The 25227-nt window shown below is 40.0% G+C and overlaps 1 protein-coding gene across 2 annotated transcripts in view; it reads left to right on the forward strand.

Annotated features, from left to right (window-relative positions):
• Positions 1-9408: 9408 nt before the first annotated feature.
• gbf1 (golgi brefeldin A resistant guanine nucleotide exchange factor 1) overlaps positions 9409-25227 on the forward strand; it is a 102226-nt gene continuing 86407 nt past the window's right edge. For both annotated transcript variants that reach the window (XM_030069938.1, XM_030069939.1), the window contains exons 1-3: positions 9409-9691; positions 12936-13039; positions 15355-15421. In XM_030069938.1, coding sequence (XP_029925798.1) covers positions 12944-13039; positions 15355-15421 — 163 coding nt within the window. In that variant the 5' untranslated portion in view covers positions 9409-9691; positions 12936-12943. The remainder of the gene's footprint in view (positions 9692-12935; positions 13040-15354; positions 15422-25227) is intronic.

The following is a 25227-nucleotide window of genomic DNA, read 5'->3' on the forward strand; positions in this document are numbered from 1 at the left end:
GTTTCTGTCACCTACAGTGATAAATAAGCTGTCTTTTTGTACAGTAGCTGGACTATAAAGCCAACAAGCTCAAGTCAATCATCTGAGCAGTGTGGGTCACTAATACTGCGGTAAAATGTGGCGAGGCCCGAATCGGCCATGGAGCCATGTTGCAAAGCGTAGCTTTGCTCGCTTTAAAAGGAAATAGTTCCTATATTTTTAAAACACTGTGGTTGATTGGTCTGCCTATATAATGCAATCTATATATTTTTTTTTATTTTTCAGTGAGTAAAGTGAGCGCCTCTCCTCAGCATCACGGTCTGCTCATCATGAGCCGCACAGCCCAAAGTAAACTCTTCCACCGACCATATCTCCCCTTTCCCGACAGATTCGGGGTCCTAAAAGTCGATGCAGGAAGCTGCAGGAAGCTACTCTACTCATGAGACCACCACATCTCGCCTGGATTTTGCTCAACTTTTACGCACAAAGAAGAAAGCGCCAGACACGCAAACCACACACACACATACACACGATCGGAAAAAAAAAAAAAAAAAAAAAATCAAAAGACACCTAGGAAGAAAGTGGGATTATACTGTACATGACACTTACATCCAATCCCGGTCTGGTAAAATTAATTAATCCGTGGAAAAGGCAAAATGGGCTCGCTGCGGGCTGACGGTTGTCCTGGCCTGAGGTTTGCTGGTGACATGGACAAAAAAAAAGTTCCCCTCGGTGCGTAAAAGTCAGAGAAGTGTCAGTCAGTCAGTTTCCTTCCCTCTTGCTGCTGCGCTGTCAGACATAAAGGCGGTGGAGGAGTGAGAGGCTTGATCCCCACACAGAGCAGAGAGACGTGGGGGCGGGAGGGGGGTCTGACTTCATGCTAAATATTATGTGCGACAGGTCCGCTGTAGAGAGAGGGACGGCCCCCTTCACGGCTTTTACTCACCCCTCTCCCCCGCTCCCTCCCCTCCGTACACTCACACACACGCACGGCTCTTTTCCCTCTCTCCCTCTGTCTCCCAGTCTCTATGTCTACAAGCGCGCGCGCGCGCACACACACACACACACACACACACACACACACACACACACACACACACACACACACACACACACTCCTAGCTCAGTCTCTTTATCCCCGCAGCCTCAACAGGCGCTTGCGTTCATTTACAGACTCTTGCTGTACCTGCGTCAGTGACCTTTGCCCAGTATAGGCTCACATTGTTGTTATTTTTATCATCATGGAGAGAGAACCAAGCAAGATGAAGCAAAACAGGGAAAAGTGAAAATGTGTTTGGCCTCTAAATTGTAAATAAATAGTATAAAAACAAATCATCATGGTGCATGAATGTATGAAGCATGTGCAAATAAGGCATATGCTAATGATTAAATGATCAAAAATGAATGATGTTCCAACTTCAGCTAATTAATAAATTATTAATAAACTTATAAGATACTACTTCCTTATGAACTAACTGGTGTTAATTTATAACCTACCATGAGTTGATAATTACCATTCATTATAACATAACAGGGATTTTGCATGTTTAAGCCTAATATCTACAAGCTGTATAGGCTACACTCGAATTTTAGAACTTTAATATAATTTTGCCTCCCTTTTCTCCAAACGTTGGTTTCCATTCATTCCACTACAATATTGAACTTTCAGAGACTTCAAACTTTCTTCGCTCCAGTATTCCATCACTGTAATAAAGTCCTCCACATTAGTTTTCCTAAAAGCAGCAGCACTGTTGTGTTTTCAGGACTTGAAATTGGGCGGAGTGAAACACTCCCTCCACCAGGGAAAATAGTCCCCAAAGAAACATTTGCTTTCCACTTTCCAATTATCAGTGGTGTGGTTTATGACTGATGATGACTTTGTTAGCCACACAAGCAGAACATTACAAGGTGGCCCTTTCAGCCAACAATTCAAATTTGAAAATTGAGGAATTTTAATTATTTGTTGTGAAATCTTTCGTACCCGCACATGATTTGCAGGGTGGTTTGTTGCAATGTAAAATGAACAACTATTGTAGGAAACTGGCTAAACATTCAAAATCACTGGTATGGTCCTTTATGGGCGTGTGTTTGAGTTGCTAGTCCTCTGCAACCAGGCACTACACATCTACTTGTTGAGTTACAGGGGAGCCCTGCCAAGCAAAGCCATGACACGATTATGTATTTACAAATCTTTAGCTAATCCATAATTATTTAAAAGCATTCCAAATTGGTAAACATATAATCATGTCATGACTTTACTTAATGGGGCACATCCCTCATCAAGTAGCTGTATAGTGCCCGGCTGCTGGTATATTATTCATGCATTAGTTTTAACATAAGCTTAATAAATGTGTCATTATTATAGTGTTGCCAAGAAAACAACATGCATACTGGGAGCATTCAGGACTAGTGGTCCAGCTTTGTACTTTTTTTCGGATACCGTGGCACAAGCAATGCCATTTCCCACTGCTTCAGCAAGCTTGAAGCAAAATATACACATATACATAATGAAAGCCTGCAGGCATGAGAGAGGCATGATTAGAATTACTGGCCATCAAAATACAGTAATGCATTGCTAAACTGAGACTCTGACCATGCAAACACAAATCAAAATATGAAACATGACATTGTTTGGCTGCTGAAACAACAGTGGGAGGGGGTGTCTTGTGCTTTAGTAAAGCCAAGCTTCTTAAAACACAGAGCAAGTACAAATGTGAATGTCTGAGGTGGAAAATATATATATATATATTTATCTTTCTCTTTTGACTAAAGAAGATATGTTCCATTGCCTCCTCCAAATGTAAGGGAGAGCCCCAATAATTTATCATCTATATACCAAATAATAATTTCTTTTTAGTCATCAGTCATTGCTCGACTTTGTCTCTTGAAGTTTCAACGATTTACCTTTGCAGACTTGGAAGTTTTGGTGTTGAATGACATCAGATGCAGGGTTTTTGCAACAGTTTAGAAACTGTTGGCCCCTCTATAGCCTATGTAGCCATCCTATTTAAAGGTGAAAATTTCAATTCCAAAGTGTAGTTTTCTTTCTTTCCACACGTGTGAACTTTTTTATACTTGCCATTATATGTGACAGTGTTTGCGATATGTGAAAAATTAACCTCACATGTGAATAGCCACAGTTCCTGGGTTAAAATGTCATTTTCACATGCGAAAGGGAGAAGGAGGGCTAAGACACACTTGTTTGAACAGTGTTAACACATTCTTAACACAGCTGTTGGCTTTGAGATATGGTGTTGGTGTGAAGAAACGGTGACATTTTTCATTTTTTCGCTGACCTTACTTGGTGATGCTGGGAATCAGAGGCTTAGTAAGGACACCACCAATCACTCCAAACAGGCTAGGTGTGAAATTGAGCAAAAATCAGATGTTGCTGTGTTTCTTTTCTGTAACACCCAGCAATGTGAAAGGGAGCTGAGGCTGCATGCCAGCACTGCTAAACTGCTTGTCATCATCCTACTGCTGCTGAGAGAGTGAAGATGAGAGGGGGGGAGGGGAGCATCAGGTGTGACCTGCTGGATGCTGTGGACGGGAGATGGGAACCCTTTCTGTGGGTCATGGAAGTTTCAGGCATGTGTTTTTACAGTGTTTATGGGTTACATGTTTTGAAGTTGTGATATGTTCTGTGTGAGAGGAACCTTTCAGGCTCCTGCCAGCCACCACTGTAAGTGAGGACCAGCACAGAGAGATGGAAGCACCCAAGAAGTCCTATTGTAAATTAAAAAACAATAACAAAAAAAAGGTCAACCTTTTTTTAATGCCATATCAGGCTGTAAATACTCTGCTACACATCATCAAGTCAAACTTAGTTTATTCTACAATCTGAGCAAGACTAATCTACTTCCACCTATGTGGTGGCTACTGCTTCTCAGGTGCGGAGTGATACAGGAGGTACAGAGGTTACCGGATCTTTCTGGATGTTCATCACAGGAACAATAGAGTTAGAAACAGTGATTTGAGCAAAATTATCATCCATGTGCAACCTGTAATCATATGTGCATTTTAGTTTAGAAGGTGATGCTTGTAAAGTGAAGCCTTCTTTGAGCAGATTAACTCAGTTATTTTTCAGGATGTCAGCTGGGGGGAAATCCACCTCAGTGGCAGGAGGCTAACAGTTAGCATTTGGAGCATCCAGCCAGTATCCAGCACTCAGTAACAATGAGAGGAAGATAGCACCACTACTGTCCTACAGAACAACCAGGAGGGGAGTGAAATAATAGAAGTATTCCATTTTTCAAAATAGGTGAACTATCCCTTTAAGCCTTGATACTCAAGCTTTGCTATAAAATCTCAAGAATGTTACAGGAACCTGGGTTATACAAGCTCCCATTTACAACTTATACATCTTTCAAATGAGAAGGTACAAAGTGCAAGGAGTACTCAGCAGATATGACACAACCGTTTTGTACAACAAAGAACGCTGTAGTGTGCCGGCTTCAGGATCTCTGTACGGCTTGTAAGTTTCTTCCAGCCTGAAATGTTGTTTTTTCCTTTTACCTAACTCCAGCACATATTAAACACTTGTACGATAATGCAAAGAAAAAACTATGATATGACATAAAGTGGAAAGAATCACTTGTTGAATCATAAAACCCCTGTCTGGAACCTGATAGTGGGGCGTAAATGCATAATCTAATATTCAGTGTTTTGATTTGAATGTGCTGCAAGGATTTCAGAGGAAAGAGATGGTCAAAGTTAGAGGAATCCCACTTTTCTTATTATTGTGTCTGTAATAAATGATGAACAGACTGACTTCCAAGACACTAGCTCACATAAATATTTTCAGTTTGGATGGAGTAAATGTAATCAAGAGAAATCCAGATGTTTCATATACAGGGCTGAGCAGGGATAGCACAGGGATATGGTGGATCAAATGAGGATATGCAATACAACATCACTGCTATTAAGGCTGCTTTCTTGAATAGATATCAGTTCCTCAATGGCTTAAGAATAAATGTTGCTCAAAAGGCTAAAAACAGTTCTTTAAGCAATGAAATTAAATTTATTTTTCACATGTGGACAGATTTTCAATTCAGCTTGTACAATTTGGTTGAGCATGCTGCAAATGTATATGCAAGTGCATGACAAACATCTAGAAAGGAAGGTAGCTTGTTATTGCCTCAGTGGCACTGAAATATCTGCCACTGTAGGAAATGGCGTGCTTGTATTTGCAGATGAAATGTTGCAATTACAAATCCCACAGGTGATCAAACACTTTGGAAAAGAGCAAACACAGGTCTGACAGAAGTTGATTCTACATGCTTTAAACAGAGAGCAATACTTTCAGTGGAGCTGTTGAGCAAATGGGCTGCCACTGATTGTACAGAGAGAGAGAGATAAGAGGTCGCAGGATTGTAGCGAGCAGGCTTTGTCCAGACCCCCAGAACACACACACACACACACACACACACACACAGTCACAGAAAACACTGCATAGAAAAACAGACATAGACAAGGTGCCACACACACACACACACACACACACACACACACACGTGTGTTTCTGTGTGTGTGTACATATTTAAACATACATTCATACATATGTGTGTGTGTGTGTATTATATTTTATGTATACATAAAAACAGAGAGAGAGAGAGAGAGAGAGAGAGGCAGAAAAAGATGATTGCCTTACATCACCAAGCCAAAAACAAAGTCCCAAGACACAATGATGCAATACAGTGTACATTTTTTTTTTTTTTGAAAAAAAGGACATAAAAAAGTATAATTATCACAAGATAGAAGACATAAGAGGCCTCCCCAAAGTACAGACCACAAAAATAATGTGAAAAGTACTACTTCCTCAAAAATTGAACTCATTTACTCATTTGCACTGCTTGTAGCATGTTAGTACTTACCCCTGCTCGGTGTATTAGCTTCCTCCTCACTCACCTCTTACCTTTGCCACAAAGCATCAGTCTACAGTCACTTCCACCACTCCTACACCAAGCATGTGTAAATTACAATGGCACCGTTTTTCTTTCACCTGGGACTAGTCGCTAAAATAAATAAATAAATAAATAAATAAGGAGGTGAGATTGATTACATTAGTAAACTGCAGCTTTCACTATCAGGCTAACCTCTCACCCGACTGAAACACAGCATATAATCCGACATACTGCCTCAGCAGTCTCTCATCACAACTAGGCACCTAAGTCACAATCCAATCCAAAAGATGGTGACTTATCGGTAATTGCTCATACTATATAGGCACAAACTGACGTTAGGATTACCTACCTAACATGTGGAGCATGTCCTGTGTCATTGCATCTACATGGCTGGTAAATCAGCAGGTGACTTGTTTACACCTCTGCTGATTAGAGCTGTAGTTGATAATTACCTGGTACTATTACGGGGTTTAGGGGCAACGTAGCCAAGAGTAGAGCAGTCGTTTGGTAATCAGAGGGTTCCTGGTTTGACCCCCAGCTCCTCCAGAGAGTTTGTCAAAGTGTGCTTGAGCAAGACACTGAACCCCAAAGTGTTCCTGATGGGCAGCTTGGCACCTTGCATGGTTGCCGGTAGGGTTGTACAGCCATTGCACTATTTGTATTTGGGTTCGGATATGGACTTTTAAATAAAAAAAATTGAATTTGTTATTCGGATTTGGGAAGAAACCGGAAGTGGGCGCACTAGAGACTTTGCCGAGCTAGCCGGCTAACTTCCGGCTTAGCTCTTGGCTAACAAGAACGGGAATAAAATAATTTAATCGTGCGGTTCTTCTAGACTTTCCAAACGTAATCGGTATAGCTGCTTCTTTTCGCGTTATTGTCTATGAGAAAAATGCTTTTTGGGCCACAGTGCATCATGTGATGCTGCAATTCCACATTTGGCCACTATGTAAAATTGGCTTCAACGCGCGGCGCTGTCCCTGGTGGCTTGGTTCTACTGAATAAGTTGTTGAGCGGTGACCCTGGAAGTATTAGGCGGTGAGCACTTCCTGTCCAATGTAATACAATGCATGCATTAGAAAAAAGCTCCTGAATAATGAGGAGAAACTTCGGACACAAAAACTATTCGGGATCAAAGCATTATTTGTGTACTTCCGAATATTGTATTCAGGTTCGGGTACATACCTAGTAGCCGGTGAGAATGTGTGTGTGAATATGAGGTAAACAATATTAAGTGCTCTGAGTGGTCGGTACACTAGAGAAGTGCTATAGAAATGCAGTTGATCTCCCATTTAGAAGGGAGGACTAAATGCCGGTTAACCTAAAAAAGTGATTCTTCTACTCCACCTGTTGGGTTTTAACTTAAGCGATAAGATGATCTCTGCATCAGAAGCAGCTCTGCCTCTGAGGGATGTCTGTGTGACTGGCCATCCTGCTGTAAGGCAGTTTCTACAGAAGTTGGCCTAGCACAACAGTCACAGCTCTTTGCAATGGCAAAGATACACATAAGGCCACCGCACTGACCATCCTGGTATGTTGATTTCAATGGGAAAGTCTGTTCTTTTCCATTCAAGTTTGGAAGTCGGAACCAAACTCTGGAATCACGTGACACAAGACCATTATATGATTTGGCTGTTGCATGACTCATGTTGCACAAAATGTTGAAACAGTTTCAACTTAATGCAGCTTAATTTCTTCAACTTGTCAGTTAACTGCAAACGATGGTAACCAGGGCAAGTCCGATGACGTGCAATTGCATACAACCAAAGTTGTGTGGAAAAGTTTCATGTGTAAAATCAGCCTTAGGGTCTCCCAACTTACGTACACATGTTGCCAACTTTTTGCAGCAACAACGACGATATGCTTATCTCTTGATTTGATACTATCATGGTACTTGCGTACTGATTTGATATATATTGCATACTATTGCGTACTACGATTTGATATTACAAGTTATTGTGATTTTTGTTTTTTGAGCTATCATCTAACACACCATTTTACAACAGGCCACAAGAACACATGCGGACTGCAGGGTTTGTGGCCCAAACTGCATGGGACTAGCAGAAGGTGGGCATGTCTGCAATGTGGAGAGCTGTGGTTGCCCAGAGAACCCATTTTCATTCACACATCTGGAGGTCAGAGGTCAAGGGACCCCGCTGGAAATGCCAGTTTTTCCCCTCGCTAAAATGCAGCCTTACTTTGGAGTGATATTTATCATGACATGCTTGGTACCAATGGATTCCTTGGGTTGTCTAGTTTCATATAACACCAATATCGTGATTCAGTAATAAAAAAAATCTATTTAAAAAGTAATAAATAAATAACAATCACATTACTTAAGTGAATCCATTTTTTCCTCCAACCCCTAAAATCCAAGGTATGGGTTCACAAATGTTTCCATTCTAATTTTGTTGTTGATTTTGTCTTGTACATCTGCACACACTGCACATGGGGGAGGTAAAAGAGATGAGAATGAAACTTATGATGGGATTATTCATTCATCGATCATTTCTAATCTGATTTTTTTTTTTTTTTTTTTTTTTTTTTTTTTTTTTAGTGGATTACAGAATAAAATCACCATTTTACCAGTGGGCCTCTGGAATCCCTAAGGAACTCACTTTTGAGCGGGTGATCTGCAGGAGTGGGGGGAAAAATTGATACAGCATTGTATTGTGACATTTTGTGTGGCAAGATTGTATCAATACATGGGTGCCAAGTATCAGTACTGTATCACCAAGAATCGATGCAACATTTATGAGGTTTTCATGTCAGAGTTAGTCAGTCTGTCCCATTTTACTGCAATAAAAATGACTGAAGTGACATGAACAGAATGAAAACTTTATCTTATTAGATACAACGGATGTTGGCAAAGTTTGCTGTTGAAAAAAGGTAATAAATCATAATATATGAAAATAAATTTTATCACAATACTCAGCATATTGCAAAATGGTCAAAATCGCAACACTGTCACACTGTGATGTAAGCATTGTGATATTATTGTATTGTGAAGCCTCTGGTGATTCCCACTCCCAGTCATTTGAACCTATTTTTCATGTTCTGAGACCCTCTTGCCAATAAACTAGGAACTCAGATAGTCTGTAGTCACCTATACCAGTCTGCTGTAGAATAAAAAGAAAAACAAAACAACAGAAAAAAAACCCTATACCAGTTTGTTGTCATGATGGGACTGCAGGACTGGCATTCTCCAGGGGAGATGGAGATACTGCTGACCGTGCTGTCGTCATCATAGAGGATCAACTGACAACCAGCACTTGCTGCTACATATGTCCCGCCCTTATTCCTTACTTTTACTTTTGAGAGAGGCGATATTTTTATAGTTGTGAATACATATAATTCAAACTAACAATAAATAAATAAATAAATAAATAGCACAACAATAGTTGATCAAATTTTGTCTTTTAATCCGGAAAAATATTTTAATGCGAAGGGATGCTGATAGTTTATTGGCTCGAAAACCTGTCAGTCAAGCCCACAGCAAGGGTTAGGTTGAGAGCGCAGAGCTTTTCCACGTCAGTGTGTTTACCAAGAGCAGATTGACAGCTGCTGAATGTGATCCATTTATTCCCAGTTTGGAGCGGTTTTGTGCCAGTGGATGAATCGGCAGCGTTCGGAGTCAGCGGGTTTTCACGCAGTGGAATGTCTGAAACTTGCGGTTCCCTCATTTGTTGTAGCAAATTGAACTTTTGTCTTCTTCATTCACTGTTGGCCCGGCTAGCTTGCTAGCTTGTCGAGCTAGCTTAGCATTAGCTGCAGCAGGACTCCATCTTGGAAATAGCAGCCACACACAGGTAAGGTGTTTAATTCTGGTGAAACGGATCAGAGGTCACATCATACCCGTGTGCGTTTGTGGCAGCCGGGGTTTTACAGTGTCAAGTCAAACGTGTGTTCAAGTGGCTAGCGCCGGCGCTCACCAGGCAGCTAGCATTAGCCGGGTTAGCCAGTTAGCTGCTTGGTTTCTGGGCATGTAGCCGGTGTTGATGCAGGACCACAAGCCAACTAATAATCATATCTGCACTGTGACATGTATTTTAATTATATTTCCGTGTCCTGTTGATGAATGTTTCTGTTCTAAGAGGACTGTCAGTTAACCACCGATCCCCCACTGCGAGGGACAGCTACAACAGTCTTTTGCCCTTAAGCTAACCCAGCTACCTAGCTACTCACTAGCTTTGACAGCTATGGTACTTGTATCATTTGCCTTTGGTGCACTGGTGGCTTGCCGTGTTGCCTTACATTTACATTGGAGGTAACATTACGCATCATGCATGTTTTTATGCTTTGTATATGAGTTAGAATATGTTTAGACATGGCAGGTGTCTTAGCTCTGGTTGTCAGCTCTCAACGTGTTTCCAGGCAGTAATGTGATGGTGAATAACAAGGTGTGCAAGATGTGACATCCAACAGGTGATCATGATGGGACCAGCAGCCTTAAATACAAACAAAAGCTAGCTTGGTTATATTTTCATCAAACGATTTTAGTTTTCTCTCTGAGAAGACATTCTTCTCCTACAGGTCGAACTTTGAGTATTTTGACACTACTTATAAGGATGTATGCTAGGGCTGGGGCAATCTTATTTCTGGATACTATCACAATACCTGGGTGCTGATTTGAGATACATTGCAATTCTTAAATATTGCGATTCAATATTACAGTTTATTGTGATCTTAGGTTTTTGAACTATCCTTTAATTTGTGTATCTAAAGTTCCAAAAGCTGCTGTTATCTTAAAGGTCACAATGGATCATTTTATTGAGTTATGTCAAATTTGAAAAAATACTCTGACTCCGGTGAAATGGCTGCTATGGGGGCTAACATCATCACTCATGAATCAGATGTGACTCACTGAATCCACAAGAGTCTCAGCTTTCCAGTCAAAGCCAATTGATGCAACTCCAAGACTGTTTAAGTCCCAGTCTGCACAAACACACCATTTTACAGCAGGCCACAAGAACACATGTGGACTGCAGGGTTTGTGGCCCAAACTGCATGGGATTAGCAGAAGTTGGGCATGTCTGCAAAGTGGAGAGCTGTGGCTGCCCAGAGAACCCATTTTCATTCAGAGATCTGATACCATATTTTTACTTTAAATCAATTCAGTAATAAAATAACTTTAAAAAAGAATTGCGATACTTAAATGAATTGTTTGTGGGCTTGCACTCCACTACATCCCTGGTTGTGGGATATAAATAATAATCTTTGACAAAGGGGAGTTCATGTAAGCTACATCAGGAAATGAATGTTGGGTCATTCCATATAAAATCAACCAATTCAGAAAATGAATCCACCTGACCCCCTCAGAATCAGCTGATTTTGTCCTACAGTATATTTTGCAGATTCAGTGAATCCATACAAAATTTTACACTCATACTATCAATATTTTCTGAGTTCTAGGTCCTCAAAGTTCATACGGGTAGGTGCAAATTTATTCACACTGTTTTTCCTGGAATTTTTGAGTCCTCATAACTTCATTCCTAACAGAGATAGCCACATGAAATTTTCAGGGGTGAAAAACACACTTGAACTCTGTTAAAAACGGCAAGCAAGCCAATTTTACATCCATCGTAGGTGCCAAAATCCTAAGCCAAAATCAGAATTTTTTTTTTTTTTTTTCAACATGGACCTACCCGTATGTACTTGCAGGACCTGTAATTCAGAAAATATTCATAGTATGAATATAAATTTTGCATGGCTTCACTGAATATGCAGAAGATATTGCACAGAAGAAATCAGCACTTGTTGAATTTCCATGGAATGACCTTGTTATTACATCAGTGCAGGTTTACACCGTCAGCCAGAGTAAAAGGGTTGCACCACTGTCCTGGATACCTGTTGCATTCCTTATTTTGTTGTCACTGATATACTGGTTCAAGCATGGCAACCTGCCCATACTGTAGTTTACTCAGTAACCTGCAGTGATTGATGGGCTCCTTAGTAAGCCTCTGTCTTTCAGCATTACTAGGAAAGGTCAATAGAAGATGAACCATCTCAGTGTTCTTTATGTCAACACAGTATCTCAAAGCATATAGCTCCGTTAAGAATGTGTTAACACTATTCCAACATGTGTGAATACTTTTTGTCCAAGTTTAAGCGTGCCGGTCTGATCATTCGTTCATCCTCTTATTACTTTGAATAGGCTGCTTACCATGAATTTAAAATAATGTGACCTCAGTCCCCCAGTCTCAACACACAGACATCTCTTTGCAGAATAAGAGTATTTTCTAGAGTGTCTTTCCTGACATGACAGAAGGTTAATCCAACCATTTTGAGGTACGCTGCCTCTCAAATATGAACAGAATGTCATTTTGATACTGTTTGGTTATCCAGATTGGTTTGAGACATTGCTCAGGCAGTCTTAGCCATCCGCTGTTTTGGTTCATGGATCCTAAATTCAGTTGAGTTTGGTAGTTGCATTGTGGCTTTGACTGTGATGCTTGGCAACTGGATATTACCGTACTTTCTGTGGTACAGCCTATCATTTTTTTATTTGATAGTTTACACTGTATAAAAGTGTTAGCACAACAAAAGTCTCAGTGAAAAAATTATTTTGATTTTCATGAATTTTCAAGACGTGGATGCATAAAGCCAGAGTAAGCTAGCCTCAGAGTTGGCCACCTTTGCATGAGTGTCATAGTCAGGGGCCAAAATTTCAACCCTCCAAGTGCCAGAATTGTGTACGCACAAGGATCCAACACAGAATATACTTCATAGGATGTTTGGAGTTGGACAGAGAGTAATGACATTTTTATCGTGCTATGAAAGAGAGTATCTTATTTTGCATAATCATAGCTTGGCATGTTAAACTGTCAGTTCAGTTGAAATCTTAAATCATTAAAGCGGTTCAGATGGCAGTGAAAGATGACCGGGGTGAGGGAGCATCCTGCCCTCCAATCTGTTAGACAGTAAAATTATTACTGCCTTAAGTCCTTGGCGGATGAAACAACAGCTAATTTTGGACACTGTTGATGGGTAATCTATAGGCCTAATAGGGTTGCTGTGAAAAACCAAGTAACCTTTCCTCTGTTTTACTCTCAGATAGCAGGATGGTGGACAAGAATATTTACATCATCCAAGGTGAGATTGGTACTGTTGTTGGAGCAATCAAGAGAAACTCCAGATGGAATACCCACACTCCCCTGGTAAGTTAATTATGGATAATTCACACTTACATATTGTGATTCTGACCGAGCTAAGCTTAGGTTTATCCCTAAAATTCTTAACATTGATTCACTAAGTCTATAATTGGTGTTAGTGGTAAAGTATGCTTAAGCTTGAAAATTTTCCATTGCATTTGAACGCAAGTAGCTTTAGATTGAAATTCTGACCAGAACATGAGTTGATTTTTGAGTTTTTATAATAAAATGTTTTTGAATTTGTGACATGCCATATAAATCATCTTAGTATTCAGCTGAATTTTCTTTCTCTGTGGCCTATCTAGTTCATGTCATCCAGGTTTCTGAAGTCCATAATTATCATAGGGATGGCAAAATTGAAAAATATTTTTAATCGGTTAACTGACATCATTAATCGGTTAATTGTCGGTTAACTGAACCTTAAATAGGCCATAAGATTTTGCAAAATCCTGCCTATACAGAGGCAAGTTTAAATAGGTTGCCTGGTGCTCTAATCCAGGAGAGCCAGTTAGTTATAGCATAAGCATGACACAAAACATTTTGAAATGGTCTAAAAACTAGTAGCCTTTCTGAAGAGAAGCATTTATTTGAAGCTTCAAATGAAACATTGGCATGTGTAAATGGGCAAACACAACATTTTTTAACTGACAGGATTAATCTGTTAATGTTGAAATGTTGTCGATTATCAATTAAATGACTATCAGTTAACATCCCTAAATTATCTTTTTTTTTTTTTTTTAACATAGAAGGAGATGGGGCTAGCAGTAGGATTGTGACTCACTCTTGTGAGTCACAATTAGAGCTCTTTTTGAATGTGATGTCTCTATCTGACATTCTAGCATATGCATTATCATATGCATTTTTTTGTGGGGCACTGTCAAATTGCTTACAATGCAGAATGCTAAAATGTGTTCAAAAGGACATTACTGCCACAGAAAATTGCTCTTCTTCCACTCACTGAGGTTGGTATGCTTGCTCTGTCCACAGCAGAAACAGCAAAATCATGTTCTGTTTTATGGAAGCCTTTGCTGTTGCCATGATAACTGTAATCTGGCATGTTGTAAATATGAAAGCTGTGCATTTACAAAGTTTGGAAGCGTGATTGGCTAAGAGCATTTGTTACACTGACGTTTAAAATTTTGCATTGTAAACTGATGGAGAGCCCTGTCTCATCCTATTATAGAGTCTCTGGTACAGTCAGTTATGAAGGATATGTCAGGGCAGCGCATATGAATTCTAAAAATGCTGGTTTTAATACCTCTAACTACTTGTGCTTCATAGGTTGTTCAGATTATCTGTGAGGATAGCAATTCTTCCCTTCCAGTCTTGTATGAAACACTGAATGTTATTATCATTTCTATCATCTCCTTTTATAAAATTATCTCAGTGTTTTTTGGTCCATCACACTGGAAGGCTATACTTAACCTTGCTTATGGCCTGGATTAAGTTCTGTCGACAAATTTTTCTTTTTCCAACTCCTGTCAGGTAGTTTTACATAAATTACCACTGTTGACTCAGTGTGGAAAAGGACCGTTCCTTTTCTCTTTGGGTTTGCATTTTATGCAGCGGTGCAAGCTAAACAGTTGGCACATACATGCTAACCAAAGCTTCCCAGCTGATTGTTGACATCCAGGATATGTACTGAAGAGAAGAAATTAACTTTCAGTGGGAACTCATGTCAGTGACTGGTTAAATCAACTCATAGGATTGGCCTACGGTTCCTTTTCATGCTGGAAATACTTACTCGGACATACATGCTTACATACTTACATTTATCTAAATCAGATTGTTTTCCCCACTTTTCAGGGCAGCCAGCAGTTGCACCGAACCTAAAATGAATACTTTCTTCATAAATGTTGTTTTTAATATTTCAGTTTTATTCATCATGCCTAGGACGTTGACCTTTTTTCCCGTAATGTTCCAGTTAATTCATAGAGCGATGCAAGTTCAGCATAGTGCTGTATAGTAATACTAGTGGTGATAATAGCATATGGTAATAATTATAATTATATACAGAGAGATATGTAGTTATAATCTGCAGTCAGACTGTGCAGAAATACTGTCTTTCATACTAAGAATCATGAAGGCATTTAATTGCGATTAATTGCACCACCCAAGAAACTAAGTCAAATTGTGAAGATTTGTGTAGACAGGAGGTTCGACCTGCTTTATAGAAAACATTGAACTGAACACATCCAGAAACTGTGTGATCATGAATCAAATTATATTCAAACTACTCTGCATTTGAATGGCAAAGCCTTTTCTTTGAAGCTCTCCCGTGCCGCCATTACCTCTGGGACTATTTTTTTTCCTCTCCACAGGATGAAGAACAGGACCCTTTACTCAACAGCTTCAGCCACCTCAAGGAGATACTCAACGGCATAAAAGGTAAGTTAAGCAGGGGTGATACAGGTGGGATATTAAATAGGAAATGTGGGCTTACATGCCCAGTGCCTGCTGTGTTTATATCTTCATGGTGGATTCAAAGTCATGTAAACCGCAACATCCCAACAATGTGAAAGGTATTTCTTATCCGATTTGGTACCCTGGCAGGATACCTTACACCATGTTCAGACAGCACGCGTCGCGTCAGGGTGTCTAGCAGTAAATTCTATCTTTTCCACTTTAAATAGCATGTCTTTTCACACGACTTGCGTCCATGAAACACTTGATGATTGCTTTGACCTGCCATTGATAAACGTGCCTGTTCTGTTTTTTTTTTTTTTTTTTTTTTTTTTTTTTTTTAAGCACCACACAAGAGTTTGTGGGAATCCCCCCTGCAGTTCCCTGTTTTCTCCTGTTAGATATACAAATTCAGACAAGATGAGGAAAGACTGATCATCAGAGCAGGGAACTGCCCAACCTTGTACAACCATTCATGGTTGGTATTTCAAAGACAAATTAAAGAAGGTGGAGCTTTAGAGGAAAATTTCAGCTGTGAAGACTGTACAAGGTTTTACTGTACCAGGTATATATCTAGACTGGACCATGTTTTGTTATGTTGCTCATTTCTTCATTGTGGTTTTAAAGTCTCTTGCTAGCTTGCACAGATGCTATATATTTCATCTGCTAATCATTTCAGGTTCGTCTGTATAGCGATTTAGAGGTGGCTGGCTCGTCCAACAGCTGTTGGTTCTGATGCGTGCCTCATTTACAGATATGTGAACAGCAGAGGAAGCTTGACGGTCAAACACTGACGTGATGCGTTTTGTCTGAACAAGTTGTTAATGTGACATTTTAAATATCATACACAAAACTGCAACTTTTGCAGCAACTGAAACGGAGGTTGCAACTTTTTCCCCAACACACGCACACCTTATAGCACTTGCTGCCCATCCTAATTGTCCATGACCTTGAAACAGCGTGGATCCTGAGGCTGAGGTAAGCGGCAGCTATACAGTCCGGCACTGATGAACCAAATGACAGATACAGCAAACCTGCACTGTGTTGACATTTGCTTCCATTGTTGTCTATTCTCACTGCTGTCCTCCACCGTTGTTGTAGCTACGGCTTTCCTAGCCTCACCCTGATAGCTACAACCCAGCTCATTGCTGGATATACCCACAGGATATAGCCATAGCAAATACTGTGTCATTATGCACTGCCAACATCAATAATATAGATTATATCCTGGTAATTTTACTGTTGCATTAATAAGTGACAAAGGTTGCAGACAAGAATTTTAATGGTGTCAAGCTCCCTGCATCCCAGTGTACAGTTCATTCCCAGTGGTAATAGTGTCACTTTGTACATTATAGTAAGATTATGTGAGCAGTTTACCCAGCAATTCTGAATCCCATTGAGCATTTGTGGAAGGTTTATGAGAGTCATGGAGGACAGCATAATAGCATAATAGCATAATAACATGTAATTGAAAGTTGGGATTAATCAGAATTAATGTTGGTTATCATAAGCATTACTCATGCCCTCTTTTCAAGTGGACTAAAATCTAGTGGCCCTCTTATCACTGAGAGAAGTCTCTGGTGTTTCCATTATTTTGATCCTTCATAACTATTTGTAAAGACACAAGGTAAGTCTCATGCTCATTCTGTTTACAAATGGATTTTGCAAATCCCTCTCTCTCAGCATGCCATTTACTGTTGTTGAATTTATTCATAATATATAGAAAAAAAATACAGGAAACAACAAAGGTATATCGTAATTACTACATTTAAAGTTCATAAAAATCCCAGACGTCTGACCCTTTTGGAAGCTTGCACATTTAAGACTAACAGTCGGATAGTTTTTTTTTCTTTCAATTTTCCCTGTTTCAGTACATTACTTAAATAAACCTCAGGGAGTTGGAGCCTTGAGGTTGAGGATATTCAGATCGCTATCACAAAGTGCCTTTTTCCCCTGTCTGAAGAGTAAGGGCATATTTAATCAGGTGTGCTCAATAGATTTCCACTGAGAAACGTCTTGGCCTTTCACGTTTGTCAATATTATCTCTCTCAATGTCTTACTGTGCCAGGGATTTTCTCCATTAGAGAATTTTAAGATGTCCCAAGAAAGCAATGCTGCTGTTTGTTCATCTTTTTTCCTCAAAATATTCATTATGAGCAAGACAGTGAAGGTAAATGTTACGCGGGGTTGTGCAAGTGTTCCTCTCCTTACAAAGAGTCCAGAACATTTTAAGCCATGTGCATTTGTGGTTGAAACACTCTGTAAACATTTCATCCGGAATGAAGTCAAACTTACATTGCACTATTCATAGTATCTGTATAGTTCCTGTCCGTATGGTACCTCATTTGGAAAAAAAACAAAACAAAAAAACACCCCCAAAAAAACACCCGTCTTTAAGTTGCAATCCAAGTGCAACTGGAGTTTTATACATTTCCTTCATTTCTGTTCTGTTTTACATAATTGTAAACCACTTTCCAGTGCTTTTGCTCTATAAATGTCACCAGTTACTCCCAGTAAGTGAGAGGGAACCAAATTTGAGCAATTTTCCTTCAAAATAATGACTTTCCTCAAAGTGATTCTTTTTCATTTTTGAAAACAGCTGATATGACACTATTCTTGGAGCTCTGTACTAATACCTATTGGCTTGGGTGCTTGAAATGGAAGATATAGAAGACACCTGACACCACAGGCATGCCACGCCGTTTCATAGGGGTGGAGGTGGATGACCCTCCCCTCTCATAATTATAACTCACAATTGTATAAGTTTTTATCAGATGTCTCACCATTCATGTAATAGATTATTTGCATTACACATTACAGTAGTTCAGTTACAGTAGATTGAGCTATCAATTCATTATTGATTGTACTCATTTGATGCACCAGAACAGTGGCTTACGGGAAAATCCAGGCTGTATGATGAATTCTGTTATACACCTTCCAACAGACGCTATAAACACTGGCATCAGCTGATTGTCCTTCGTAGTTGATTACAGCTTTTCCATCTTAACACAACAGCACCAATATTCTTCTTTTTGCAGTCTGGTTTCAGACTCTTAAATTCTGTACTTCTATATGTGTATGTCTATATAATGTTACACTAGAAATCCTAGAATACTAGGAAAATCTACTTCTTGTTAAAATCAGGCTGTGTGCATAGCAAACCCTTAGTGTTTCTGTTGCAAACAGTAATTCTTCTGGTTGGAAAAATGATGATTATCTTGTAACTTAGAAAGAATAACTTAGAAAGAAGGGAAGTGCTTTTGTCCCTGAAACATTGTCTCATAAAATTGCTGCTTCTTTAAAATTATAACCTGCAATACCATCATCCAAGCATGTTACTTGTGCTATGCCCTGTTGCTGATAGATATAACAGTCAGTTCTTGAAAGCCTTTAAATATTAGCTGTTTTTATAGTGATAGTTTGGATTTTTACATATATAGTGGTATTTGCTGGTCTATGCAAGTGTAATACATCTACTAAGTTTGGCTCATTTAACTCCTTCCCTTTTGCAAGAACGAGAGCTTCACCGTCACACTGAAAATCTTAATCTATCGCTTTTTTAAAGGTTAAGATTGGGAATGGCTTCTCTCTAGTCTATCACTCTATCACCATGTGTGGTGATTGATCATTTCTGAGTGCCAGTGTGTGTAAATGGAGTGGTGCTGGCTGACGGCCCCCTTTAGGACAGCCAAGCCAACTTTGTGGACAACCCTGCATGTCGTCATGCCTTTGCAATGAAAGCCCTGGCAGCTCCCACAGCCCTCAAGCTCCAGTTGTAGCAGCCGTGAGCAATGGGAAAGATGCAACACATGGAGCCCTGCAGCCATGGTCTCAGCCCCCACCTCCACTGCCCTCGAGCTGCCTTCCTCTAGGGAATGCCTATGCTGCTGTGAGATGGACAGGCGCTGCTGTGCCAGAGGCCTGGGAGGAATCCAACACACTGGTTAACCCTCATCTTCCCTCTTCCTCTAACCCCTCAGATCACCAAAAGCCTTGTTAGTACTCTATGGCTAGCGTTAGGAACCAAGCACTCCTCCATTATTCTCACTTACCCTGATGCCATTACTGCTATTGTTTTTGACTTGCATGGAACTCACAATATAAAATTAAAATCAATCTTTTTTTTATTTGACTTGGTTAAAGCATAGGATTTTTGCTGCTTGTTTTCTGAGGATATATTTGCATGAATTAATGAGTCCACGTCAAGAATATTCGGGGGGCTCTGTTGCATCCTTAAGCCCAAATCCCAAGCGCACTTGGCCTCTCAAATGCTATGTCCATGCCCTGATGAGAGACGGAATGGAAATCAAATAACCACAGTAGGGCTGAATTGTGCCTCACCGTTGTTATTTGATCTCCATTTTGTACTTGACAGACTGATCAGTTTGTTTGTTTTTGCAGCAGTGTAACAGCCTAATAGGCCTCTCTGACTGTCTCTCTCTTTTTTCTTTCTGTCTCTGATATCCACAAAAACAGAGCAGTATTTCTGTGTGAAATCTTGCGGGTGGGCTGTGTTGTGCTGGTGCTCTGAGGCTTCGCAGTGGCCCAGCTGTCTGCTTAATGAAAGCCCAGTAATTCCATTCACTCTGGTGTGTATCTCAGCTCCTTCTAACAACAAAAGCCAACCAGTGAAGGAAATATGGATTAGTCCCCACAAGGTTTCTCAGCCCCTCTCTCTTTTCTCTCTCTCTCTCACTCTCTCCTGTGTTCTCTCTCTCTCTGTCTCTTTCCTCCCCCTTTCCATTGTTGAGGGTTTCACTATGCGGGCTGCTCTGTTCTGTTCTACCCAGAGTGATTGGCAGGACCATGTGCCATGGAGTTGGAGAGCAGTGCAGCTGGAAGTATATCATCTGCAATTTTAGTTGGGTAAATATAGCAGGGAGTCTTGTCAAGCAGAGAGATAAATTGTTCTGGGAAAGGAAGTGTTGTCTCTCTTTCTGAAAGAAGAAAAAAAGAATTTCCTCCAACTTCTGGAAGTTGGAAGGTTTTCTCCTGATTTCCAAACAAAGAGGGCACAGTTTAAGGAGTTGAGATTATGATGGGCCATGTGTTGCAGTGCCTCAGCTCCACCTTGCCCTGCCACCCCGCACCAAATCAAACCCAGGAAGCAGGACTCATGCCTCATATTTAAATTGGATGTTTTGGATTGGGCCTAATGCCTAATGCTCCATCCCTAAGCTCATTAGACCCATATAATTGAGTGCTTTCCACAGACTTGTGTCCGGCATCTGTCTTGTGGTCTGAACTACATGTTTGCAAACAGTTAAAACCATGCCATTTCACTTCCTGAAATGTGAATAACACGTAGGCCTTTTTGACCAACAAGGAACTGGTTCTGCTCCTTGCATCGAACCTGTTGCATTGTTGAACGTTCAATGGATCGATCCAAATCGATAGATTGTTGCACCCCTAGATACCGGGCAGAATACAGGGTGGTACCTGATCACTCACTAAAACTCTTTGTGTATTTACTGGATGTTTCCTTGTTAATGCTAATTATCACTTGGTAATCGTTATATACACATATATATGTATATATGTGTATATATATTTATATATGTGTGTACTTTTTGGAACTGTATTTAGCTAGTCCTCTGATGTGATAAGTGTTTGTCAGCGCTGTCCAAGAATTGATGAACAGTTAACTAAATGGACCTTGTGATGCCAGGGCCAGTCATGTGGACCATGTTGTGTCTAATCTTGGCACCTCACTGGAATTCCAAATAAGCCAATAGTAAGTGACAAAGTCTCTGAGATGTGATTAGTCGTGCCTTTTAAGAATGAACTTTCTGCTGGCCAAAATTAGAACCCATACAAAGTGAAGAATGTTGGTGCTTTTCTAACATCTTAAGCACTGCAGATTGAATCTTCCATCCCTCACGTGACATTGACAGGAAAGTATTCCATACAGGATCCACATCAAACAGATAAATCTGTCTCAATCCCCTGCTGAATAATTCTGTGGATTTGTATTATTGCTGGACAAGACCACAGAGAGAGAGAGAGAGAGAGTGAGTACTGAGAAATGCAATTCATTCAGACGTATTTTCTCGTCTCCTGTGTTCCTGTCCTGTTTTTTTCTCTGCTGTACTTCTGTTATGCAGAAGCAACTCTTAGCCTCAGCCTTTTAAATCTTCAATTTTTTTTTCACTCTCCTTTCCCATCAAACCCTTCTCCCTCATAGCGAAGGTCAGATTTTTGACAAGTCTGCAGAGGAAGCTGTCTGCCATAAATCCCTTCATTTTTATTCATACAAATACAGGTTTAGAGATTCCAGCACCTCCTAGCTCCAAAGCCAGCGTGGCCTTTTGACTGACAGCTTTCTCCTTTTTTTTCCCCAAACACTAACGAAATTCACAAGCACACCTCTAATTGACTCGAATCACCAGCAAGGCACAAGAGGTAGATATCAAGGGGCATGACAGTGGATTTGCAGAATGAGCATTGTGGAGGATGATTTGATTACTCTCCAGCTGACCTTTCAAATAATTATCCCACTGTCCCTTAGGCAAAGGACAAAGCAGAGATAATTTTGCATGGAATAGTCAAAATTAGGCATGAGGTGAAAATTACTTTTTTAATCAAGTTATTAGAAACTCAAACATGTAATGCTCATTTTCATTTATTGAATTTGTTTTGTTTATTTTTTTTTTCTTGTGGAAGAGCAACAAGCTCAATAATGCTATCAGTGTCATGGTTATGTTTTGGAAAAAAAATTCCCTCTGTTTTCACTTAGGCTAATCCATGCATTACTGACAACCTCACTAATTCATCTTATTTTACCATCTTGTCAGTCATCGGGACAGAGCACACACGCTCTCCTTCTCAGTCTCATTTCAAGGTCAAATACATGTGTATGTGTGTATGTGAGTGTGCATGTTTGTCGTCTTGCCCCTCCCCCCCAGCTGCGCTCAGGCAGGCGCTGCCAGGCCTCTGAGGGTTGTAGCCTGAGCACTTGGGAACCAACAGTGGCCTTTTAACCCCCCCCACACTCCTCTGCCACCTGATAGTCACACATATATCACTCTCAATTGAACCAGCAGAGTACAGCTGGCAAATGCCAAGGAAGGGGGACCATAATTCATGTCACTCAGCCACTTATGCAAATATGTTTACTCACGAAGGCATTCTGCTTAAGGAGAATCCACCTTATGTCCATTCTTTGCATGTCTGCTGTGCTGCTCTGGTATTCTGTAACTTCAGACATGAGATCATGGGTTGGATTCTCAGGGCTGGCATTAGTGTTACTTTGATTACTTCACTGAAACACAATAATTTGTGTGTCACCATGAGCATAATACAACACAGCTCACTCAAGATATTAAAAAGTTAAAAGTCAGAAAAGAAGATATAAGAAAAGAATGAAGTATGAATTTTTAGCTGGAAAATTGACTCTTTCACATTGATGTAATGTGATGTTTCTCTTGATATTGACAGCTTTACAGAACATTGTTCCATAGAAGGCTCTGAATGCTGATGCACATTGTCACAGCAACTATTTTAAATGGCCTTCATGACCATTTATAGTGGACCATTTAGTGGTTGAAGGATGTCATATTAGCTGTTACTTTATTATGTCATCAACAGCAGATTCATTTACATTATTTGTTGAATATGGCAGATGACATAGTTACTGAACTTTGATGCCAAGCAAAGTTTGACCCACATCTTGGTGTTTTTGAAGGATTGTCTTACCCGGGTACCTCTTTACACTGACCGTCAACCTGTGTTTTTTCCCAGGTCAGCAGTCCAGTGTGAAAAGCTTTGCTCTTGAATGTCATGATGGTTAAACAGTGTTTGATCCTCTTAGGAATTTGCAATTTACAACTACAATTCATGAATGACAAAATGGGAGCCTCCATTCCGTTGCAGCCGAAATCCACAAGGCCAGGGTTTTCATTTCAGAGACTAGATAGTGGCCCTTCTTCCACTCCTCCCAGCCTGTTTCTGTCCATCCAAGGATGGGATATTGTTCACCTAAGTAGTGCTCTTGCTGCCATCTGCAAAAAGGTACAGTCACTAGGTTATTTGGTCTGAATAATAGTGGAAATATGTTTTAATGGAAGCGGCATTAGCATTAGAAGCAGAAATGCCCCCCCAAAAATGATACTCTGTCATCCTAGAGTATCATTTTTTATGATGCCCTCTGTGGTGTTCATACCAGTTAAGAATTCATGAAGAAATAGCTGAATGTGTGCATCAGTCCAGACTGTGGTTTGCCCTTGCTTGATCTTGTAATTGTAGGATTTGCAAGCATGAGTATCTGCTAGCTGTCAGATGCCTGGATGCATCTCCCACCTTACATTTCGGGATTGTTTACAATAGTTTGTTGTGTCTAGATTCAGTTGAAAGGGATTGTAGTTCACACCTTGCATTAAAAATATGCCTCAATTGACCACTTGTGTAAGGATACGGCATCACAACTCTATACGCAAATACTACTACATCACTTCTGTTACTACATCACTTCAGTTGATTTCTGTTTCTGTGACCATTTTTTCCACACACTCTTAATTTATTTTTCTGGATGTTTTTTATATATATATAACATTTTTAAGATATCGTGGGCAATGCCAGGTTGCACTATTTCAAACCCAACTGGTTAGGAGAAGGAGGAAGATGACCCTTCATTGCGGCCGAGGACACATGCATTCCCACTACAAAACATCTGTGGCAAATTTGTCCCAGGCTACTTCTGAATATCGCTTGAATTATCAGATCTCAATGCATCTTCAAAACAATTTGAGTGCATTCAGGACCTGTATTTAGCGCTTTCCACTTGTGATCACCTGGGACGGATGTCTCAACAGCTCCTTGGAGACGTCTTTTTTCAGGCATCTCTTTGCCTTTATTTGTCATCACCCACCTGGTAGAATACATGGAAGTAAAGGAGTAAATGCTCCAAATTTTGAACAAACTCCTTTACTATAAACTACAGGCTAAAAGAAAAACATAAGATTACAGACATTAATGTGAAATAGTATGTGTGAGCATGATCAATTTAAACAATGCAAGCCCCCAATCAGGAAGCTTCTGCTGCCCTTTAACCTCACATTTGAACAAAAGCTCGTACACAAATACAAAAAATACTTAAAATACTGGACTGATTAAGTGTGTGTGTGTTGATGTTCTTGGGTATTCTGCATTTTCATACTTTTAAAATGTGAACACACTACATACTCAAAACTTGGTTAGTATTATGGTATTCTTTGGGGCATGGTAGGTTCTTTTTTTCTCAGCTTAGTTTAAGAGAGGATTTTTGTATGTACCTTACCACATGTGCTGATTTATTGATGCCTTTTTTCATACGGTGGGTAGTGCTTGGGTTGCTCTGCATTGAAGTAATTTAACACAACAATTATTTGGGAGGACAGCAGAGGAAACATCAGTTTTTACAGCTACCATAGGGGCAGTATTAACATTTTTTTGTAAGAGGACTGAGACCTGCACCTTGATACTATTATTTGGTGCAGAGTTTGAATGATATTGTTCAGTCAAACTAAACAGAAAGAGTTAACTAAAACAAAACACGAGTTAAAATACATTTTAACTTGAGAACCCCGCTATGGTCATCTGGTAATTGAAGCAAAAGCATAGTTTAATCAAATGCCATTTTACATGACAGTAACTTAAAGTTATAACCGTATTAACTATTGTGTGCAGACCAACAACTGATGTGAGCCGCCATGGATTATGCTGGTGTTACACAGTGGTAAGCCTTTTGCTCACAAGTTGTAAAAGCGTCCATCAGATGGAGCATGATGAATTGGAGGGGTACCCCTCCTTAGACA

Source organism: Myripristis murdjan, chromosome 15, assembly GCF_902150065.1.
Source record: "Myripristis murdjan chromosome 15, fMyrMur1.1, whole genome shotgun sequence".
In the NCBI taxonomy this organism is placed as follows: domain Eukaryota; kingdom Metazoa; phylum Chordata; class Actinopteri; order Holocentriformes; family Holocentridae; genus Myripristis; species Myripristis murdjan.